Source organism: Bison bison, unplaced genomic scaffold (genome assembly GCF_000754665.1).
Source record: "Bison bison bison isolate TAMUID 2011002044 unplaced genomic scaffold, Bison_UMD1.0 scf7180017864212, whole genome shotgun sequence".
Classification (NCBI taxonomy): domain Eukaryota; kingdom Metazoa; phylum Chordata; class Mammalia; order Artiodactyla; family Bovidae; genus Bison; species Bison bison.
In genome coordinates, this window is record NW_011494784.1 from 2,305,581 (window position 1) to 2,325,730 (window position 20,150).

The 20,150-nt window shown below is 39.6% G+C and overlaps 1 protein-coding gene across 1 annotated transcript in view; it reads right to left on the reverse strand.

Annotated features, from left to right (window-relative positions):
- LOC104992145 (chromosome unknown open reading frame, human C9orf41) overlaps positions 1 to 9,637 on the reverse strand; it is a 42,158-nt gene extending 32,521 nt beyond the window's left edge. The window contains 4 exon segments of the mRNA XM_010844893.1: positions 1,608 to 1,771; positions 2,587 to 2,782; positions 9,115 to 9,290; positions 9,293 to 9,637. Of these exon segments, the coding sequence (XP_010843195.1) occupies positions 1,608 to 1,771; positions 2,587 to 2,782; positions 9,115 to 9,290; positions 9,293 to 9,571 (815 nt within the window). The 5' untranslated portion in view covers positions 9,572 to 9,637.
- Between the last annotated feature and the right edge of the window lie 10,513 nt (positions 9,638 to 20,150).

Consider the following 20,150-nt stretch of genomic DNA (forward strand, 5'->3'; position numbering starts at 1 on the left):
TCAAACTGAAGAATATTCTATAAAATTACTTCCTCATATTCTTCAAAAATGTCAATGTCATGAAAGTTAAAAAAAAAAACAAGGCCAAGGAACTCTTCCAGATTAAAGACTAAGACATCAGAATTAAACATAACATTCTGGACTGGATCCTAGACTGAACAGAAAAATAAGTGTTACAAAGGACATTATCAGGATAATTTGTGAAATTTAAATATAGACCATAGATGAGAAGGCAATATTCAAGTTTAAATTTCCTCAATCTGGTAACTGCACTGGATTTATGTAAGAGAATATCATTGTTCTCAAGAAAAAACTAAATAATAAGTAGTAAAAAACATGATATAATACAAACTGATCTCTCAAATAGTTTAAATAATTGTGTATATGTACTGCCGTGGATAAACACATAAAAGCGGGAAGAAAGAAGGGAAGTAGGAAAAGGAAACAAAAAAGCAAATGTAAATAATTGGTGAATTTAGGTAAAAAATACACAGGAGCTCTCTATACAATCCATACAACTTCTTGGGTAACTTTGAACTTATTTCAAAATAAAATGCTTTCAAAGAAGAGAAGGGACATACACATATGTAGTGAAATTTCTGGATAGATACATCTAAACTTAAAGATGTCAATCAACGAAGAGGGGAAGATGAGGAAAAGGAGGCTTTCTTTCCTCAAAGATCCTTTAAACAATAGAATGAACTCCATCCACTGGTTCTCTTTAAACAGATAACCTCTGAGTCAGGTTCCTAACCTGGGATCCATGGACCAAAGAGGTCTATGGAAAGAATTCACTGTACCTACAAGGGGGTGAAAAAAAAATTACATTTTAATTTCATTAGCCTTTAACTGATATGTTTCTATCAATTGTGAATGCAGCCAACAAACAATAGTAGCTTTAGAAGTACCCATGACTTTAATCACCAACAGGCATTATATATATTTTCACTTCATATTAGCTGTTGAGATTCTCAAAATAACATATAGTATTTAGGTATTTTCAAAATCTATTAAAATCTCCTTTTAAGACTTTTATTTAATGTGATACATGATAAAAAAAAGCAGGTTATATCACAAGCTTGCTTAAGCATTTTGATAACCATATTTCAAAATAACTGGTTTCTTTGCAATCCTATGTATGTCACTTTACTCATTTAGAAATGTTTTACTGAAAAAGAAAATATGGGCTTCAGACTGTTCAAAGTTTTCATGGCATAAAAAAGTTAAGAATCTCTTCTCTGAGCTATAGATCACTCATTTGCATACAAATATTCCATAAAGAGGAAAATTAAAATAGTTTAGAGCTTTTCACTCTGCCATAAAGCAAATTATAAAAGGATAGACATCATTGATAACGAACATTCAATCTAACCATTATTTAATTTCTAGATAATTTCCCATAGTGCTAGAACAGTAATTACTCAAAACATTAACTGCAATCTCACACAGTTGAAGCACCCAAGAACAGCACATATAACAGCACACACCAACACATGAAAAAATACAGGCACTCAACAACTGTAAAAATGAATCAAGACTGTGAAATTTCTCTTAGAGAAACTCAGTGCTTACATAAAGAAATTGGTTAAAAACAAGATACTATTTACCATTTCTCTTTTGGAAAATTTTTTAAAATTTCTTTAATGATTGGTTGGTAGCAGGCATCCCTTTCTGCTTTCCCAGTTTCACTCCAGTCTCTCACAAACTGTTTCAATGTGGATTTTAACTTATCCATGTCAAACGTAGATGCTGGCATAATCTTTCCATTCCCCTGTTTAAAAAACAGAAATCAATTAGTTTTTCAGAAAGTAATCACTCTTGCATATGGTTATAGTTAAATAATCACGCTATAAAGATACTTTATAGATGGTTTAGAAGGTAAATCACTAGCCTCTCACCTCAACCTGGGTTCAAGTGCAGCTTGAGACCCTAAATGAAAAGAGTTTGGTGGTCTCACTTCTACCCTCAATAAATTATGGCTCATTAATCATGAAGCCACCATCTAACTAAGCAATCCGTACGCATGAGAGGATCGGAACTGGACTGCTATGGAGACCAAACTCTAAGAGAGGGAAGAAAGTTCCTTCAGGTCACTCATGGGACAGCATGGACAGGCTCAAGTGGCCCAACTCCATCTACCCTGTGGATACAAAAAGGACTTGAGCTCCTATTTCTGCCAGTTCCTTGAGAGTTATAAGTAAAAATAATTTTTTTAAAGTAAAAGATGAATATCAATAGCTGAAAATTTCAAGGTAAATTAATTTTACATAGCTAGTAAAATTGTTTATAAAAATGTATGTCACTAACTCCACATGCTGTAATAGTCAGAACACTATGTGAAAGGTGTATCAAAATGCATTTTGTATATATTAGTATATTTGGGGGGGGGAGGGGGAATCTGCCAACAAATCCAGTTTCCAGTATACTGTGCTATCAAGCCTAATAAAAGGGACTGAACATAAGTGAAAATATTTTCCAAGTAGAGCAAATGAGCCGTGCAAAATTACAGAAACGAAATCCAGAAAGATCTCAAAATATAGAGATTAAAGCCTAAAATAAAAACAAAGAGAACAAAATTTCACATACATCTTCTCCATATTCTTTATTTTCAAACATATGTATGCAATCATTCACAATGGTCAGTAGTATTTCTTGATTATGATCAACACATTTCCGGATCTTGTCCAAGTGAAGAAGAAACTGAGGAAGTAGTTTCTGTTGATTAGCTGGGAGTGATCGAAACTGTCTTTCTGTTCGGTGCACTCGCTCATGCATACTGGTGCTAAAACATAAAAGGTGTTTTTTTAATTGGCAAAAGAATTCTCACCAGAGGCCAATCTTAAAATATTTAAGGTTGTCTTCCTGTACAAATTATTTCCTTATAATGTATACTGTCCAGCCATTTACAATCTTTCAGTTTTTTAAAGGATACTGACTTATGAAGTTTTCTATGTTGTCACCGTATTATAAACTCTCTAAGCAACTAAACAAAAGACCAATAGTTTAAAACATCTGCATCAATTAGAAGGGAGGAAAAAAAGCAAACATAAAGAGGATTAATGCACAATAAGTTTATTTTTATGATTTCAATTTCCAAAAAAAGGTTTTCAGCAAAACAGCTGAATGCTTTAGATTTATCCATCAAGTAGCAGAATGCTGCTCTAAAATCAGAATATACACAATATGTGTTTTAAAATTACTGAGTCAACCAAGTTGAATTTTTTAAAAAATACTGTAAATGATCTTACATGCCACAAAAGTAGTAAACAAATGAAAAACTGAAATTCTATAGCTTTTTATACAACAACATTCACAACAGTTTCCAGATAACTCTAAAGGTCACTTTGAGGACAACCAATTTATAAAACCTAATAAGAACATCATTTTTAAAAGTTAAATAATACACTCACAATGAAATATCATTTTACATCAGTCAGATAGATGGGCAAAATTGAAACACCTGACTATCTGAAATATTGGTAAAAATGTGGAAGATTTAGAATATTTATATTCTGATTGATGGTGGGTGCATAAGTTAGTACAACCACTTCAGAAAATTTAGCATTACCTAGTAAAAACTTAATATGCACACTCCCTATGACCTAGCAATCATACACCTTTAGACACAAAATCAAGAAACTCTTGCAAATGGGCACATGACACATGAAAGTCTCATCACAGCACTGTAAGCAATAACAAGCAAAAAATCTGGAAACAACCCAGAAAGTCCATCTCCAATAGACTGAACAAAGAAAATACAGTATAGTTGTACAATGGAATACAATCAATACAGCTACACACAATAAAATGGATAAAACTCAGGAACAAAATATTTGTTGGAAAAAAGCAAGTTGCAGAAAAATACATAATGTACAAATTTCATCTTATATAAAAATAAGCAATATATTTTAGGGACTGAACATATGTAGAAAAACTACAAGGAAAGCAAGGAAATGAAAATTCAGGAAAATTATGTCCTTTGAGGGGAAAAGGATAAGATAATGTTCTTTTTTTAAACTGAGTGGTAGATGTTCACTACATCATTCTTTACAATTTACATATACAAATAAACAAATACATAAATGCATGATGTGTTTCTTTTAAACGTTCTTTGGCATTTACTCAGTGCTAAATGGAAATGAAAAATATTCTTTTTCATTTGGTTGCGTGAATCCCTCTAGTCATCCAGATAATTCTCTCATTTTTATCTTATGTCAAATCAGTGTCTAATTTCTGAACAGTCACATCTAAGGAGATTCTGAAGAAACCCTTGACATAACTTATGCAAAAATCTGGTCACATTTGTAGAAGATTGTGTGTGGTGGTATTCCGAGGGTGGTTAGGGCCAATGTAAACTGGAGTTGGCAGTGGTTGCACCAATTGCTGCTTCCTGATCTGGACTGAAATCCAGGTTATGCTACGTATTTGCTATGTGACTCTTGGCAAGTTACTTCCTTTCTCTGTGCCTCAACTGCCTCATATACATAAACAAGGAATATATAATGATGATAATGATAGAAGCTATGATTTATTGAGACTTAGAAAGTGTCAGGCACTAAACCAAGTCACTTAAAATGAATTACTCTGAAAAACATACATAAAACTCCATGAGGCAAATACCAGAATACCCCTCTGCCTACCTAATACATTTCACTGAAACTGTAACAAAATAATGCACACTACACACTTAGCCCAGTGCCTAAAACATAATTAGAGCTCAAATATAGGAGGTATATCTAATTTATGAAGCTAATATATACATAGCAAAAATATGAAAAATACAGAGCAGTAAAAGTACTCAGGGGGGGTAAGTTCCTAATAATTCCTCTTCTAGAGGTAAGCACTTCAAACTCTTTGGCATATTTCTGCTTTATTGCTGTTGTTTAAGACAAAGTAATCTAATACCTTTCTAGTAAAAAATGCAGCATGTCACTTGGAAGTGCTTAGAAGTGGAGAATCACAGGTCTCATGCAAGACCTACTGAAATGTAATCTGCCTTTTAACAAGATCATCAAGTGACTCACTTACATATTAAAGTTTTAGAAATACTGAACTTCTTCATCCTTTAAAAATAATTTTCCCAGGGCAGAAAAAGTTCTCAAATGACTATATGACAAATGACTAAAAGGGCTGCTCATCATCCCATCTTACACAACCAAAATTTACTTAGCTATTTCCCAAACACTGGGCATCTAGATACTTTTACCTGTCTACACAATGTACTTTTTATGTTCAAAATCTATCTATATGTTAGAGGAAAAAAAATTACCACAAATTCCCAAAAGAATTACCACATCAGAAAAGGGAAGAATTTGTAAAGTTCTTGATACAAACTGATTTTCAGAAAAACTGTATCAACTGACATCCCTATCAGTAGAGTATGACACTAAGAAACTACTTAAAGTCAGCAAACAGCAGAGCTGCAACAGTTTATAATATACTGTGAATAGGTTAAACAGTCTCACAGGAATTCCTTCCTTGAATTCCTGGGCACTAGATGCCCTACAACCACCCTCTGAGCACACCTCAAAACTCAACATTTCCTACCTGAACTTAGCACATGTCCCACCAAAGAAATCTGTACTTCTTCCTAAATGGCTGCTGTTGCTCAATGGTACATCATACATCCACCAAGTCAGAAATTAATGAGTCATCCTAAAATGCCTCTTCTCATAGCTCACACGATCAAGAAGACCAGAATCCTTTTGTGCGTGCGAGCATGTTCAGTCACTCAGTCGTGACTTTTTGTGACCCCATAGACTGTAGCCTGCCAGGCTCCTGTCTGTGGGATTTTTTAACTGGGGCTAATTTCACTCTTCTGTAAATGCTTACATCACCAATGTGCTTAAGACAGCGGTGGACAAGTTATGACCTCCTGGCTACTTGCCTGTTTTTGTTAAGAGTTCTACTGGAACACAGCTATGCTCATTCCTCCACATACTGCCTGTGGTTGCTTTCATACAAGCACACAGGCCTACAATTTAACAAAGACCACCTAGCTCTCAGTTTAAAATATTCATTGCTTGGCTCTTTAAGAAAAGTTTGCCAACCCTGTTTTAAAGGAATATTTTACAACCTTCAGACTCTCCTTGGCTCTAAACTGAGTCAGCATTAAGAGGCCACATCCTTGGGTACCTAAGAGGAGAAAGTAGGGTCAGTGGCTGTATTTCCTCAAGTGTATCCCTACCTCAAGCTCCCTCTACAAGGCAGTGACCCCAACTCTGACCCAGTCACCTTTTATAAGAGTGGGTCCAATGATAGATCTAGCCAAGAATCACAGACCCATTCCTGTGCTCCTGTTGAACTATTCTAGAATTCCAAACAGGGAAACATATCTATTCAGCAGTGTCTCAACCCATTTTAAATATTTATTAAATACCCAAAGTTGAAATTGTCTTACTAGCATCACTGCTTACAAATATAGGGTAAATTTTTAGTTAATGCTTTTAGATTTCAGGCCAGACTCTACCACAATTTGGTTGGACAACCCTGTGCAAGTTGCTTGCTTCTTTACATGCCTATCCCCTCACCCCTGAGCTCTACATCTCAGTTTTTAAGATCCCACCTAACTGCTATTTCTAAAAGTAGGACATTTCTGACAAGACCTTTAATATTTCAAATGTAGCATACCCTATATGAGTAGGTATCTCCATTTATAACAAAAGTGGTAATTTAAGGCTAACATTTTTTGCTATTCAGTACAATGCTATAATCATTTTACCTTAGTGAGACTATGTCATCTAAGCAAAATCTATAGGAAGTACAAAATTGAAAGCCACTGGAAAGAGAAAATACTAATCAGAAGACATTTCTTGCCTCACAACCTTTATCTAAATCTCCTATATCCTGACGAAAAGACAGTGAGCAGTAAAACCCAGTTCTCCAATAGATGGATTTACCTGCTAATGGTCTAGAATAGGACTGTCCCTAAGAACTTATTACAATGATGGAAAGGCTTACATCTGCACTGTCCAAGACAGCAGACAACAGCCACGTGTGGCTGCTGAGCACCTGAAATGTGGCTACTGAGACTGAAAAGACGAACTGTAAATCTTACTACATTTTAATTAATTTAAGCTTAAATTCAGCCAGATGTGATTAATGGCTATTATATTGGGCAGTATAGCTCTATAAGATTATAAAATGTTGGAAGGTAATAATCCAGTGTTTTCTGCTACACAATCGTTTCTGTAATTCTAAACATATGTTTAACTGTATATTATTTTTAGTATAAGGGATTTCAATTATTTTTTGAGTACATACAAATAAAAAGGATTATTGTAAAAAATGAAATTTTCCTTGATCTCACACTGAACTGCTACAGAAGAGGGAGAAGAGTATAGGAAACACTATCACAACCACCTGAACACACACACAGTGCCCCTTTCTATATTACCACACTTGGGTCCTAGTTTCAGATCAAAATCCCTTGCCCTCCCCCACAAAAAGGCCCAGCTGATACTTAATCATAAATATCAATTCTAAAGTAGTCCTAACACATACTACACCTAATATACAAACACACATTTTAACTGTGTCTTCTACAGTCCCAGGACATTTCCCAATATTCTTTCTACATTTTTTCAACAGTAAAATATACCAGACTTTTCTGTACCTACCACTTTGAGCTACCTAATGTCAGCTTCTCTTGCAGACATAATACTTGAAACAAATTCAATTCTCTGGTTGTCTGCCTTTCTCCCTCTGTTGATACTAATAAAATCCCCGTACTACTAACTCCCTTCAGAGCTCCGTAAGTAATGTGGTCCATGGTTCATATGCCTGGGTTTAATCAGTAAATTATTTCATCAAGATCTTTCAACTTCAAAAAGTCACGTCACAAATGTAATCAGAGTCTAAATAAGCTTTTATTAAACAAGTTTTGAAATTCAGAATAGTAACAAACTAACCATCAGTTACAAACTGACAAACTACCTGGGAATGACAAATGTACTTCTTTGCTACTACTCGTCCTGTTAAAAATAGAGTTCCAACAAAACGCCAGGCACTGGTGACATAAAAATAAATAAGGCTCAGTCCCTGCCCTTGAGGAGGTCAGTCAAGCAATATTAAAAAATTTGCATAAAGCACAGCAGGAGCCCATCTAAGGGAACAGTTTTACTTGAGAAGGAGGTCACATCTATCAGATTCCACATGCAGACTCAGAACACAGTAGTCGGTGGACTCATCCCGCACACGAATAAAAGTGCTTTCTTTACCTGAAAACCCAGTTGTTTTAAGTCCCTTTCAGATCTTGTAATTACAAGTTTGTGACTAAGCTACTTTAAGATTTATTTATAAGAAAGTCCAAGTTAGGAAGTTTAAAAGTCCTACCACGATGCCCAATCCAGTGAGAATTCGATACATATTTGCAGAAAAGATCATAAAGGCTACAGTGTTTTCTCTCATTTCCCTCCCTAAAAATTTGCAAATTTTAGAACATCCGGACTATCTGCGACCTTAATTTCATCCACCAGTTAAAGACACTGAGTGGCATCATTCACTCGCTCACCACAAAAGTGCCTGTGCGTTCACCGCGCCAAATGGGGGGTGGGGGTAGGGGACCACAAAAGTGCCTGTGCGTTCACAGCGCCGGGAGGGCAAGAGAGGTGCGGCTAGGACGGGGAGGGCCAGGGGATCTTAATGCTGCCCTCAACAAGAACTGGCAACAGTTTGGGGAAAATGTCCTACAGCATCCCACGTGTAGGTGAACTTGGGTTCTCCGTCTGTTCAGTTTGGAGGACATCGACAACACAAACAAATCATGCCCAGCATTGGACGATTTTACCATCAACATCTTCTATCTGAAATTCTTACAGCACTTTTCCGGTCATCCCCACGGGCCTCAAAGCCAAACCTTTAATGAGGGATGGAAGGCAAGAGGGCTAATCTGATCCTGAGGTCAGAAGACAAGAGGCTGAGCAGCAGACGGCGCGGCAGACACGCGGGTGTGCTGGGCCGGGAGGGGCTAAGGTGGTGCGAGATGACTCGGGGGCCCGGAGGTCAGCTCAGGCGGCCCGGTTCCGACGCCCCGGAGGCGTGGCGTCCGGCGGGTCCGCCGCAAGCGGCTGGCGCCCCGACGGGCTGAGCCGGGGTCCGCCACGGGCTCCTTACCCGTAGTAGCGGAAGGCATTTATGATCTTCCAGAAGTGCTCGCGCTCGAGCCTCTCCTCCTCTTCCTCCGTGCTGCGCGCGGCCGCCGCCGCCGCCGCCGCCGAAACTGCCGCGGCGGAGCCCAAACGCCCGGCGGAGAACTGCACTTCCACCTCCTCGCTCCCGCCGCCTCCCCCGCGGCCGCCGCCGCCTCCCCGCCACGCCCTCCGGCCAGCTGAGAAGCGGGCGGCGGTGGGCGCCGCCGTCGCTGCATTGCCGCCGCGGCCCTCAGCCTGGCTCGCTTGCGTCTCGCCGCGACTGAAAGCGTGGTGGTGGCTGCTCGGCCTTCCTCTAGACGGCGCCCGCCGCGGACATGCCCCCTGCTCGCGGCGCGCTCCGCCCCCGCCGCCCTGAGGCCTCCATCCGCGCCGGGCTCCGCCAGGTCTTCAGAGCTCCCGAAACGACAGCGCCTGCGCATTCGAGAGCCCGACGAAGGACCGCAGCCACCTGCGCTTACTTGATGCCAGGCTTCTGCGACAGCGTCCTTACGTCACGGCGACACGTGAAGTGGGCGGAGCTAAGTGCCAGATGGGTGGGGCGAAGGAGATTGCTGGTGGGTTAGGGCTGGCCACTTAGGGGAACCGCGTGGTTCCGCCTTTAGAGCCAGACTTCTGATTAAGGTTAACATACTAGAAAGGAAGAAAAATACAGGAAAAAAGTTCAGCTTTGATGAATTTTCTGAACTTTTATTTCAGAAAGTCTAGAAGGAAGGCCTTGCATTCACCCTAATTTAACTTTTAATTTATTAAGTGAATTTCTGTTTTTAATTGCATAAAGGGAGAGGGACACTGTCATCTTTCCAGTATTTGGGGACCTAGAAAAGTCCTAATCCCACCCTGGACTGGTCATGGCAGCAGATCAGGAAAAATTCAGGACCCTATGTAGTACACGCACTTCGGAAGCCCACCAAAGCTCACAGCCATAGCGGTGCACGAGTAATGGTACCCCATAGCAAGGTCAGAGTTAACCACTAACTCTTCTTTCACTTTTCTCTCCATTTCTCTATGAACTCATGAATAAAACGGCTGCCCTACCTGCACTTAGTGTTATTCTTAGAAAATAACTCATTCCACTCAATTTAATCTACCATCGAGGAAATTAGTCTTTCAAAATAATGGTGTGTACCTTCCCAGTCGCGTCTCCCACTTTGCGACCCCATGGACTACATAGCCCGCCAGGCTCCTCTGTCCCTGGGATTGTCCCAGCAAGAATACTGTAACTAGTTGCCATTCCCTTCTCCAGGGGATCTTACCTCCCAGGGACAGAACAAGCATCTCCCTCTCCCCAGCCGCACACCCACCCCCCCCATCGTCTGCATTGCAAGCAGTTTCTTTACCTCGGAACCATCAGGGAAGCACTTCAAAACAATGGTAAAACTGTTTAATTCTCAACAACAATAAACTTGTCCTGGGGCCACAAATTCTGTTAAAAAGATATAATCACGTTGAAAATGAAGTGGCTTCATTTTCATAATTTAGTAATCAAAAAAAAAGGCAGTTTAAAGTACTGTGGTTATCTATGTTAATAACATATAGAAATGCTGCTGCTGCTGCTGCTAAGTCGCTTCAGTCCTGTCCGACGCTGTGCGACCCCATAGACGGTAGCCCACCAGGTTCCCCCTGTCCCTGGGATTCTCGAGGCAAGAACACTGGAGTGGGTTGCCATTTCCTTCTCCAATGTATGAAAGTGAAAAGTGAAAGCGAAGTCTCTCAGTCGTGTCCGACTCTTCGTGACCCCATGGACTGTAGCCCACCAGGGTCCTCCACCCGTGGGATTCTCCAGACAAGAGTACTGGAGTGGGGTGCCATTGCTACATTTCTATATAATATTTTTATAAAGTTTAAAGTCTAAAAATAAAAAATAAAGTCTATTTCTTCTTTGAATAGCAATGCAGTAATACATGGTTCAAAATTAAAAAGGGAAATGCAAAGGTTACAAATGTGAAGTTTCCTTACCCTGTCCCTAACCACTCATACCCCCTTTCAGATAAATGCATTGATTTCTTGGAGACTTCCTTGGTGGTGCAATGGCTAGGAACCCATCTGCAAAGGCAGGGGACACGGGTTCAATCCCTGGTCAGGGAACATTCCATATGCCAAGGAGCAACTGAATCCCACACCCTCTAGAGCCTGCTAGCCACAAGTTCAAAGCCTGCAGCCTAGAGCCTGTGCTCTACAACTAGAGAAGTCATAGCAATGAGAAGCCCGCACACCACAACTATAGAGCAGCCCCAATTCTCTGCAACCAGAGAAAGCCTGTGTGCAGCAAGGAAGACCCAGTGCGGCCATAAATAAATAAAGAGATAAAGCAGTGTGTATATATATAAAAAAACTAACCACCCATAATATATCAGATCAGATCAGTCGCTCAGTCGTGTCCGACTCTTTGCGACCCCATGAATCACAGCACGCTAGGTCCCCCTGTCCATTACCAACTCCCAGAGTCACTGAGACTCACGTGTGTGTGTGTGTGTGTGTGTGTATAAATTTCTTGTTTATTTTTCCAAATTTTCTATCCAGTACCATTTCTCTTAGGGTCTGGTGCGTGGAAGCTATGTATAAATTCTCATAACTTTAACTGTTACCAATGCTGTTTTCATGTGCTTGTGCTTAGTCGCTCAGTTGTGTCCAGCCCTTTGGACCCGATGGAGCCCACCAGGCTCCTCTGTCAGTGGAATTCTCCAAGCAAGACTACTGGAGTGGGTTGCTATGCCCTTCTCCAGCTGTTTTCATATGCACACACAAATTATACATATCATAATTTGTTACTTGTGTCATGCTGCTGTCAACTTAAAAAATGCACAACGTGAGGATTTCAAGTTAAGTTTTATTTGGGGTAAAATGAGCATTGCAGCCCAGGAGACAGCACCCCATATTGCTCTGAGAAATTGCTCCAAAGAGGTACGGGGAAGGGACAGTGTATATGTGATTTTGGTAAAGGGGGAGTACATGCAATCAAGCATATACTTTAGGTAGAACATTTCTGTTAGTCTTATTTAGCTTCTGCTAGTCATGAGAAACAGTTTTTACCATGAAGGATTTTGGTGCTCTTCTAGATATGAGGAAATATAAGAATTCGGCTCATAAAATCAACTCCTTAGAATATCTAACAATCTGAAGATCTGTCCTGTCAGTTCTTCTCCGAGCACAGAGTGCCTCCTTTTTACTCTCCACACTGAACTCCTTCAGGGACCGTTAAAGGTCAGCAGCTGCAGCAACTCATGATTTAATCCTTGTGAGTGTTAGATAGCAAGCACCCATGGCAAGTGCCAATTTGTAGTTGACACTATCTAACATTTAATATTTTATATTTTGTTTTTCTCTATTGTATCACTTTATTTGTTCCTTACCTCAATTTTGTGAAGGAAGTCTTGTTATCTTCCTTTAACAAATGAAGAGGATTTCCCTAGTGGTCCAGTGGTTAAGAATTTACCTGCTAATGCAGGGGACGCAGGTTCAATCCCTGGTCTGAGAAAATCCCACATGCCTCAAAGCAACTAAGCCCCTGCACTACAATTGCTGAGCCCGCATGCCTAGAGCCCACAAACAGCAACAGGAGAAGCTACCACAATGAAAAGCCTGCCCACCAGAACTAGAAAGTGGCCCACACTCGCCACAACTAGAGAAAGCCTGTGCAGCAACAAAGACCTAGTGCAGTCAAAACTAAATAAATTTTTTAAATAATTAACTTTAAAAAGTGAAGACAGACTCAGAAAATTAATTGTCTTACGCAGGGACACGTAAATAGCAGAGCTGAAGTATATTCATTCATTCTTTCCAACGAATGTGTTGGTTCCCTCCTTTACCTCTTGCACTGAGCTAAAGGCAGCCAAAAGCTAATAGAAGCATGGACTTCTCATTTTTGCTCTGCCAGTTAGTAAGTGTGATCTGTTTAAAAAGCTACTTGAGGTCTAGACTGTATTGTTTCTAAAATGGATATACAGGGCCATTGGGAGAAATAAATGAGATAAAGAGTGAAAATATCTGGTATATTGGCTTAATAAATGTTTTCTCTCCTTTCAGCTCTTTAGAATACACTTTTTACCTTCTTTTAAAACACTTTTCTTAAGACTTCCTCTTTCTAACTTCTTGGCAATGAGTTTCTCTTACAGGAATCTCCCAAAAATCTTCCCAAATAAAATAAAGCCCTTTGGGCTGAAAGTTTTGTAATGTTTTCATCCAGATGTCAATTAATATCCAAGAATTAATATCCAAAACACACTAATAATCCCTTAGTTTTCCCAGTTCTACCAACAAATTTACATGCATGCGTTCTCAGTCACTCTGTTGTGTCTGACTCTTTTTCAACCCCATGGACTGTAGCCCGCCGGGCTTCTCTGTCCACAGGATTTCCCGGGCAAGAATACTGGAGTGGGTTGCCATTTCCTCCTCCAGGGGATCTTCTCCACCAAGGAATTGAACCAGCATCTCCTCCACTGGCATGTGGATTCTTTACCACTTTGCACCTTGGAAGCCCACCAACAAAGTTATTCCTTCGTTATTCTCAAGGTTGTTGTATAATGAATTTGTTGTTGTTCAGTCACTAAGTCACGTCCAACTCTTTTCAGCCCCATGAACTGCAGTGCACCAGTCTTCTCTGTCCATCACTATCTTCCTGAGCTTGCTCAAACTCATGTCCATCGAGTCAGTGATGCCATTCAACCATCTCATCCTCTGTCCTCCCCTTCTCCCGCCTTCAATCTTTCCCAGCATCAGGGTCTTTTCTAATGAGTCAGTTCTTCACATCAGGTGGCCAAAGTATTAGAGCTTCAGCTTCAGCATCAGTCCTTCCAATGAATATTCAGGGTTTATTTCCTTTAGGATTGACTGGTTTGATATCCTTGCTGTCCAAGGGACTATCAAGAGTATTCTCCAGCACCACAATTGGAAAGTGTCAGTGCTCAGCCTTCTTTATGGTCCAACTCTCACATCCATACATGACTACTGGAAAAACCATAGCTTTGACTATACAGACCTTTGTTGGAAAAGTGATGTCTCTGGTTTTTAATATACTATCTAGGTTTGTCATAGCTATTCTTCCAAAGAGCAAGCATTTTTAAATTTCATGGCTGCACTCACTGTCCGCATTGATTTTGGAGCCCAAGAAAATTAAATCTGACACTGTTTCTACATTTTCCCCATCTATTTGCCATGAAGTGATAGGATCAGTTGCCATGATCTTAGTTTTTTGAATGTTGAGTCTATAATAAATAAATGTTTGTAAATAAAGATTTAGAAATAAACAAGCCTTTTCACCTATTAATCATAACCAGTCCATCCTAAAGGAACTCAGTCCTGAATGTTCATTTGAAGGACTGATGTTGAAGCTGAAACTCCAGTACTTTGGCCACCTGCTGTGAAGAGCTGACTTATTTGAAAAGATGCTGATGCTGGAAAAAATTGAAGGAGAGAGGAGAGGGGGATGACAGAGGATGAGATGGTTGGATGGCATCCTACTCAATGGACATGAGTTTGAGTAAACTTTGGGAGTTGGTAATGGACAGGGAGGCCTGGCGTGCTGCAGTCCATGGGGTCACAAAGAGTCAGACACTACTGAGTGACTGAACTGAACTGAACTGATATTTGTATTTGTTTCACATTCCCCAAGTGGATATTTCACTGAAAGTCTGTGCTTGTATATTATGTTGGTTTACCTTTTAACCAGATGCTTTCCCTGTCAGACTCTTAAGTTCTTTGGAGGTAAGAGGCATATGTGTTTTGTTCAAGCCCATATTCCCAAACATCCAGCACAATATCTGTCTCATGAAGATTTTCTAAAACAAGTTTATGGAATGAATGAAAGAATTTACAAGTGTTAAACACTGCCTACATCATTGCCTTTAACTTAGTACTTACAGTAGTATCATCATTCCTGGTTTCTTAACAGATGAAAACACTGTAATTTAAAGACTTTAAGTAACACTATCAAAGTCATACAGTTCCTAAATGGTAAAGCCCAGGTCTGAAAGGAAGTGGACAAAGCTAAAAAAAACTTTCAATCCCTGGATTTACTGCCTCAACTCAAGTTGATCTTATTTTTTCTAAATAAGTTTCATGAAGTCTTTTTTTTTTAACTTTTGCAAATAACATTGCAAATACTTTTTTTTTTTTTTAATTATTATTATCATTTTGCTCACAGCCTGTGAGACTTCAGTAACCCTGGATATGAAGCACAGATTTTTAACCACTGGATCACCAGGGAAGTCCCACAAATAATTGTTTACAGCAATTTGACATTCGAGGTGGGCAAGAAAAGATATGTATATGTTGCTGATGAAAAATGAGAGACTAGATTTTTCAAGAAATATGCTTATGCAGAGAAACTCTTTCCTACTCTTTAATGTTTAAATATCTTGTTTTTATAAACAAAGATTCAAGCTGCTATTGATCTAAGGGCCTCATGGAAAAAGGGAAAAGCAGGTAGAAACTTTAAGTAGACTCTTAATATCAGAGTCTGCTTATAATCATCATCATTCTAGGATTTACAGGTTCTCCTTGGAATCCCTCCAGTAAGTCTGCTCTTTTTGAGTACTGTCTTCAACTCAGAACTAGCTAGTTTTGCTTCTGTTTTCTTTGTTCTATTAATAATACCTGGATTTAGGCTAAAGATACCATGGTTTGTCTTTAAATAATGGAACTAAAGATATAACTACTGTAAATAATTTCTTTGTACTTTAAGTGAATCTTTATATTTTAATCACAAGAGCCACTTCCAGTTGCAGTCTTCATATACACATAGTTTAATGCTCTTAATAGTTAATTTCAAACTAACTCAAGCTATTACTCAGAATAAGTCATAGATTATCCACCATACTGCTAGGAGTCACTATTTTTTTCCAGAAGCACTAAAGTAGTCCCTATAAAGAAGTTTTCTCATTCTCTAAGCTCTAAATCATTTATTTTTTGTTGTCATTGTTGAGAACATTTCAAGTTAAAAACATAATTGAATTGACATTACTCTGTGCTTCCCCATCCATAAATCTTGGGCCAAGTGACCTTCTTGGCATCCCCATGCACATGTGTAAGGTACCAGTCAAGCAAATATACTCCTTTCAAAATTTAAGAAGAGTAATATATCTATTACTCCCCGCAAAAAGAAAAATGTGTCAAAGTAGTAATGATGGGGGAAAAATAAAAATTTGGGCTTCCTTACACTTATTTTACAGATTATTTCAGTGGTGGTAGTTTAGATTGCCTATGGTAGTGAAGGGAGGAGTACCACAGTATTTTCAGCCAAAAGGCCTGTAAAAGTCATCTGAAAGCCCTGCTAGTACCATGGATTTGTGCTTTCTCTGAGCACCTGCTACAAATAAGAAAGACACGTTCTACTGTTTCCTTTTTCTCTGTAGAAGTAGCCTCTAAAATCTTGTCCTGGTTTCACCACCTATATACCCCTTTCCTTTTCTGAAATTAATAAGTAATATTATTGGACTAATCTCCCATGGTGCTGGTGGTAAAGAACCCGCCTGCCAATGCAGGAGATATAAGAGATGCAGATTCTATCTCTGGTTGGGAAGATTCCCTGGAGAAGGAAAAGGCAACCCACTCCACTATTCTTGCCTGAAGAATACTTTGAACAGAGGAGCTTGGTGGGCTACAGTCCATAGGGTCGCAAAGAGTTGGACAGGACTGAAGCAACTTAGCATAGTAGGTACTCACACACGTTGGACTAAGCTATTTGAATTAGCAGTCACTGTTGTACCTCATCCTGATTCATGGCTCTCCCTTTAAAAATTCTATTAGTCACTTGTAAGTTTTCCATTTATCTAACCTTTAATGAAGTATAGCTGTGGTCTACATTTACTCAAAGTTGTGAACCCTATTACAGCACTGTGGACAAATCCTAGGAGCCTCTTAGAAATGCAGTATTTCAGGCTCACTTATTGAATTTGCATTTAAGCAATATTCCCTGGTGTTTCATAGGTACATTAAAATTTGAAAAGCACTGCTTTAGAAACAACACAGAACATACCCACATACACATATGAATGCTTTTACTTAAGACAGATAGACTCTCTCTGAGAGCCTACATTAGGTGTCTACATTAGACTGCTCTCAGTGATATGAACAGAACACCCAACCAAAGCTAGCTTAAGTAATAATGACATTTACTATCTAAAATAACATGACGTTCCAAAGGTACATTAGCTCCAGATTGAGTTAGCCACATTATCAACCCAGTTCTTTCTGTCCTGGGGCTCTGCTATTTCAACATGCCAGCTTAATTCCTCACAATCATCAGATGGTTGCCACAGTTCCAAGCATCACACTCAGATACTGCAAATTTAACAAAACCTGTTTCCTCCCATGTATATCTCTTTTCTACAATAGGGACACTTTCCTGGGAGCCACCCAGCAGAATTCCCAAAGTGCTTCACATTCCCATTTCTAAACTAATAATAGACAAAAGACAAAATTATCTGGACAGATTTCAACTAATTAATATTATCTTTATAATCCTGAAATATAATCAGGATTTTTGATATTGGCCTAAACCTATCAGGCCTCTCTTTTCTCTTATCAGTAAGAAAGTCTTATAGTCTAAGCTAGGTGGGGATGGGGGTAGTTTGCGGCTAGGAAGGCAACTAATACTGAAACAGGAGGGAAGGGGTCAGGGCTCAACTTTTGAAAGAAGAACATAGCCCACAGACACAACATAAACCGATAAGAATCAAATGGGTCCCAGATGACAGACAAGTCAACTTCAGACTAAACCTTGATCCTCAATCAGCAAGCTAAATGACATACCCAGAAGCACCCTGACAGTTTCAAGGTCAACTGGAACTGGCCAAAAGACCAAAAAGTGGGCCATGGTCCCACTCCTGGAAATCTCTACCCCTTCCCCAAGATAGTTAGAATAATCCTCCATGAAATTACCCAGCCCATAAAAGCTAACAATGCCACATTTCCGGGCTGTTGCACTCACCCTCTGCAATGGCCCACACTTAGTCTGTGGAGTGTGCTTCCCTCTAAATAAATCCATTTCTTATCTTTCATTTTGTTTCTCACTGAATTCTTTCTGCAATGAGACATCAGTACCTGAGCTTCATTAGGTCCTGAAACTAGGTTTTGACTGGGTTTTTGTCCCAGCCATGTGGATTAGAGTCCCAAACTGGATTTTGGCCAGGTTTGAGTCCCAGCCACGTGGGTTCAAGTCCCAATCTGAGGTAAACAGTTTCAATAATACCTTTATCTTCATGAAGGCAATGGCACCCCACTCCAGTACTCTTGCCGGGAAAATCCCATGGATGGAGGAGCCTGGTAGGCTGCAGTCCATGGGGTCGCTAGGAGTCGGACACGACTGAGCGACTTCACTTTCTCTTTTCACTTTCATGCATTGAAGAAGGAAATGGCAACCCACTCCAGTGTTCTTGCCTGGAGAATCCCAGGGACGGGGGAGCCTGGTGGGCTGCCATCTACGGGGTCACACAGAGTCAGACATGACTGAAGTGACTTAGCATAGCATAAAGGTAGTGTAAGTATAACTTACACTCTAAGTATAAATAACTATGTATGTATAATTAATGTCTGGCTTTAGCTTCCTTTATGAACTCTATGCTGTATGCCAAATGAATTCTGGTATGTACTTTACTTGCCAATGGGGCTGGACTTGGCCTAGGTCAATAATTTAGTCTATTGCAACACTCCCTAATTTAATCTGCTAGCCTCCAGATTGCCCTCATATATGAGAGTGCCCAGATATATTAGAGACTTTAGATGATTTTTCTCTCAGTAAATTGTTTTCTTTTTCAAAAGTGTATTGATTATGTTTCTCTTCTGATTCAAATTCCTCAGTGAAGTTCCACTTCCTATTGAATGAAGTCTAACATCCTTTTCCTGTGGGCCACTGGGAGTCTTTCCAGTCATGTCCCATGAGTCCCCACCCATCCTGCACCTATCATCCTACAGAGAGCCACTCCTTCCCCTATGATCTCCGAGCTCCCCTTCCTCTGTTACTAAGCACCTCACACTTGTTTGTTATTAGTTGCTAAAATAATATGTAGTTCCCTGGCAGAATATGAAGTGATTTAAGTCACATACTTCTCCTGTTCTAGTGCTGTGTCTGGCACAGTGTAGGCAATCTTGAAGCATATATACAGTAAGTGTTGACAAACTTCTGTGGACTCAAATAGTAAATATTTTCAGCTTTGCAGGTCATAGCCGTTCACTATTACTCAACTCCACTGTTACAGCATCCAGGCAACTACATAGAACATGTAAAGGAATAGGTCTGACTGTGTTCCAATAAAACTTTATTTAAAAAAACTGATGACTGGCTGGATTTTCTATGTCAAGATATACTTTTTTATTATGTTGTCACAAAAAAATACAGTATCATTCATTTTACTTAACAAACTTGTATGTGTATAGTCAACTAATAAACCATCTACAACAATATTTTGAAAGTTGAATAGTTAAAAAAAAAAGAGAATTGTCATGCGAGTGTATGTTCACGCGAGTGTATGTTCCTCAGTTCTTTATCTCATCACAACAAAGATTTGGAGCGATGGACATTAAAGCCCTCGGCGCGTCACAGCTCTTGAGTCTTGGACAAATCGTGTTATAGCTCTTAGGCAAATCAGTGTTACAGCTCTATTTTATTTAGAAGATAGCAGGAGAGAGAGAGAGAGAGAAAGAGTGAGAGAGTGTGTGAGAGACAGAAAGAGCTCATGCACGCAGGAGAGAGTCCGAGAGAAAGCGCTTTGGCTCCTCCTTTTATATGTTTTTTCCTGCACCTGGGCCTGCCCTATGCAAATTGGGCTTAGCCAGGAGTACTGTTTGTTCTGTTTGTTCTGCCTGAAGTCTTCACTCTGGTCCTCGGACCTTCCTTGTCTTTTAGCCACCGCCATTTTGGACTCCTTTTCCCTATTCTACCTACCTAACAGAATGATCTAGAGATAATATCTGAGGCCTACAAGGTGATGTGGAAAAATGGAAAAAGTAATTAATGGCAATACAGTTATTCTCCTCTTTCCCGCTTGGGTTTAGAACAGTTGA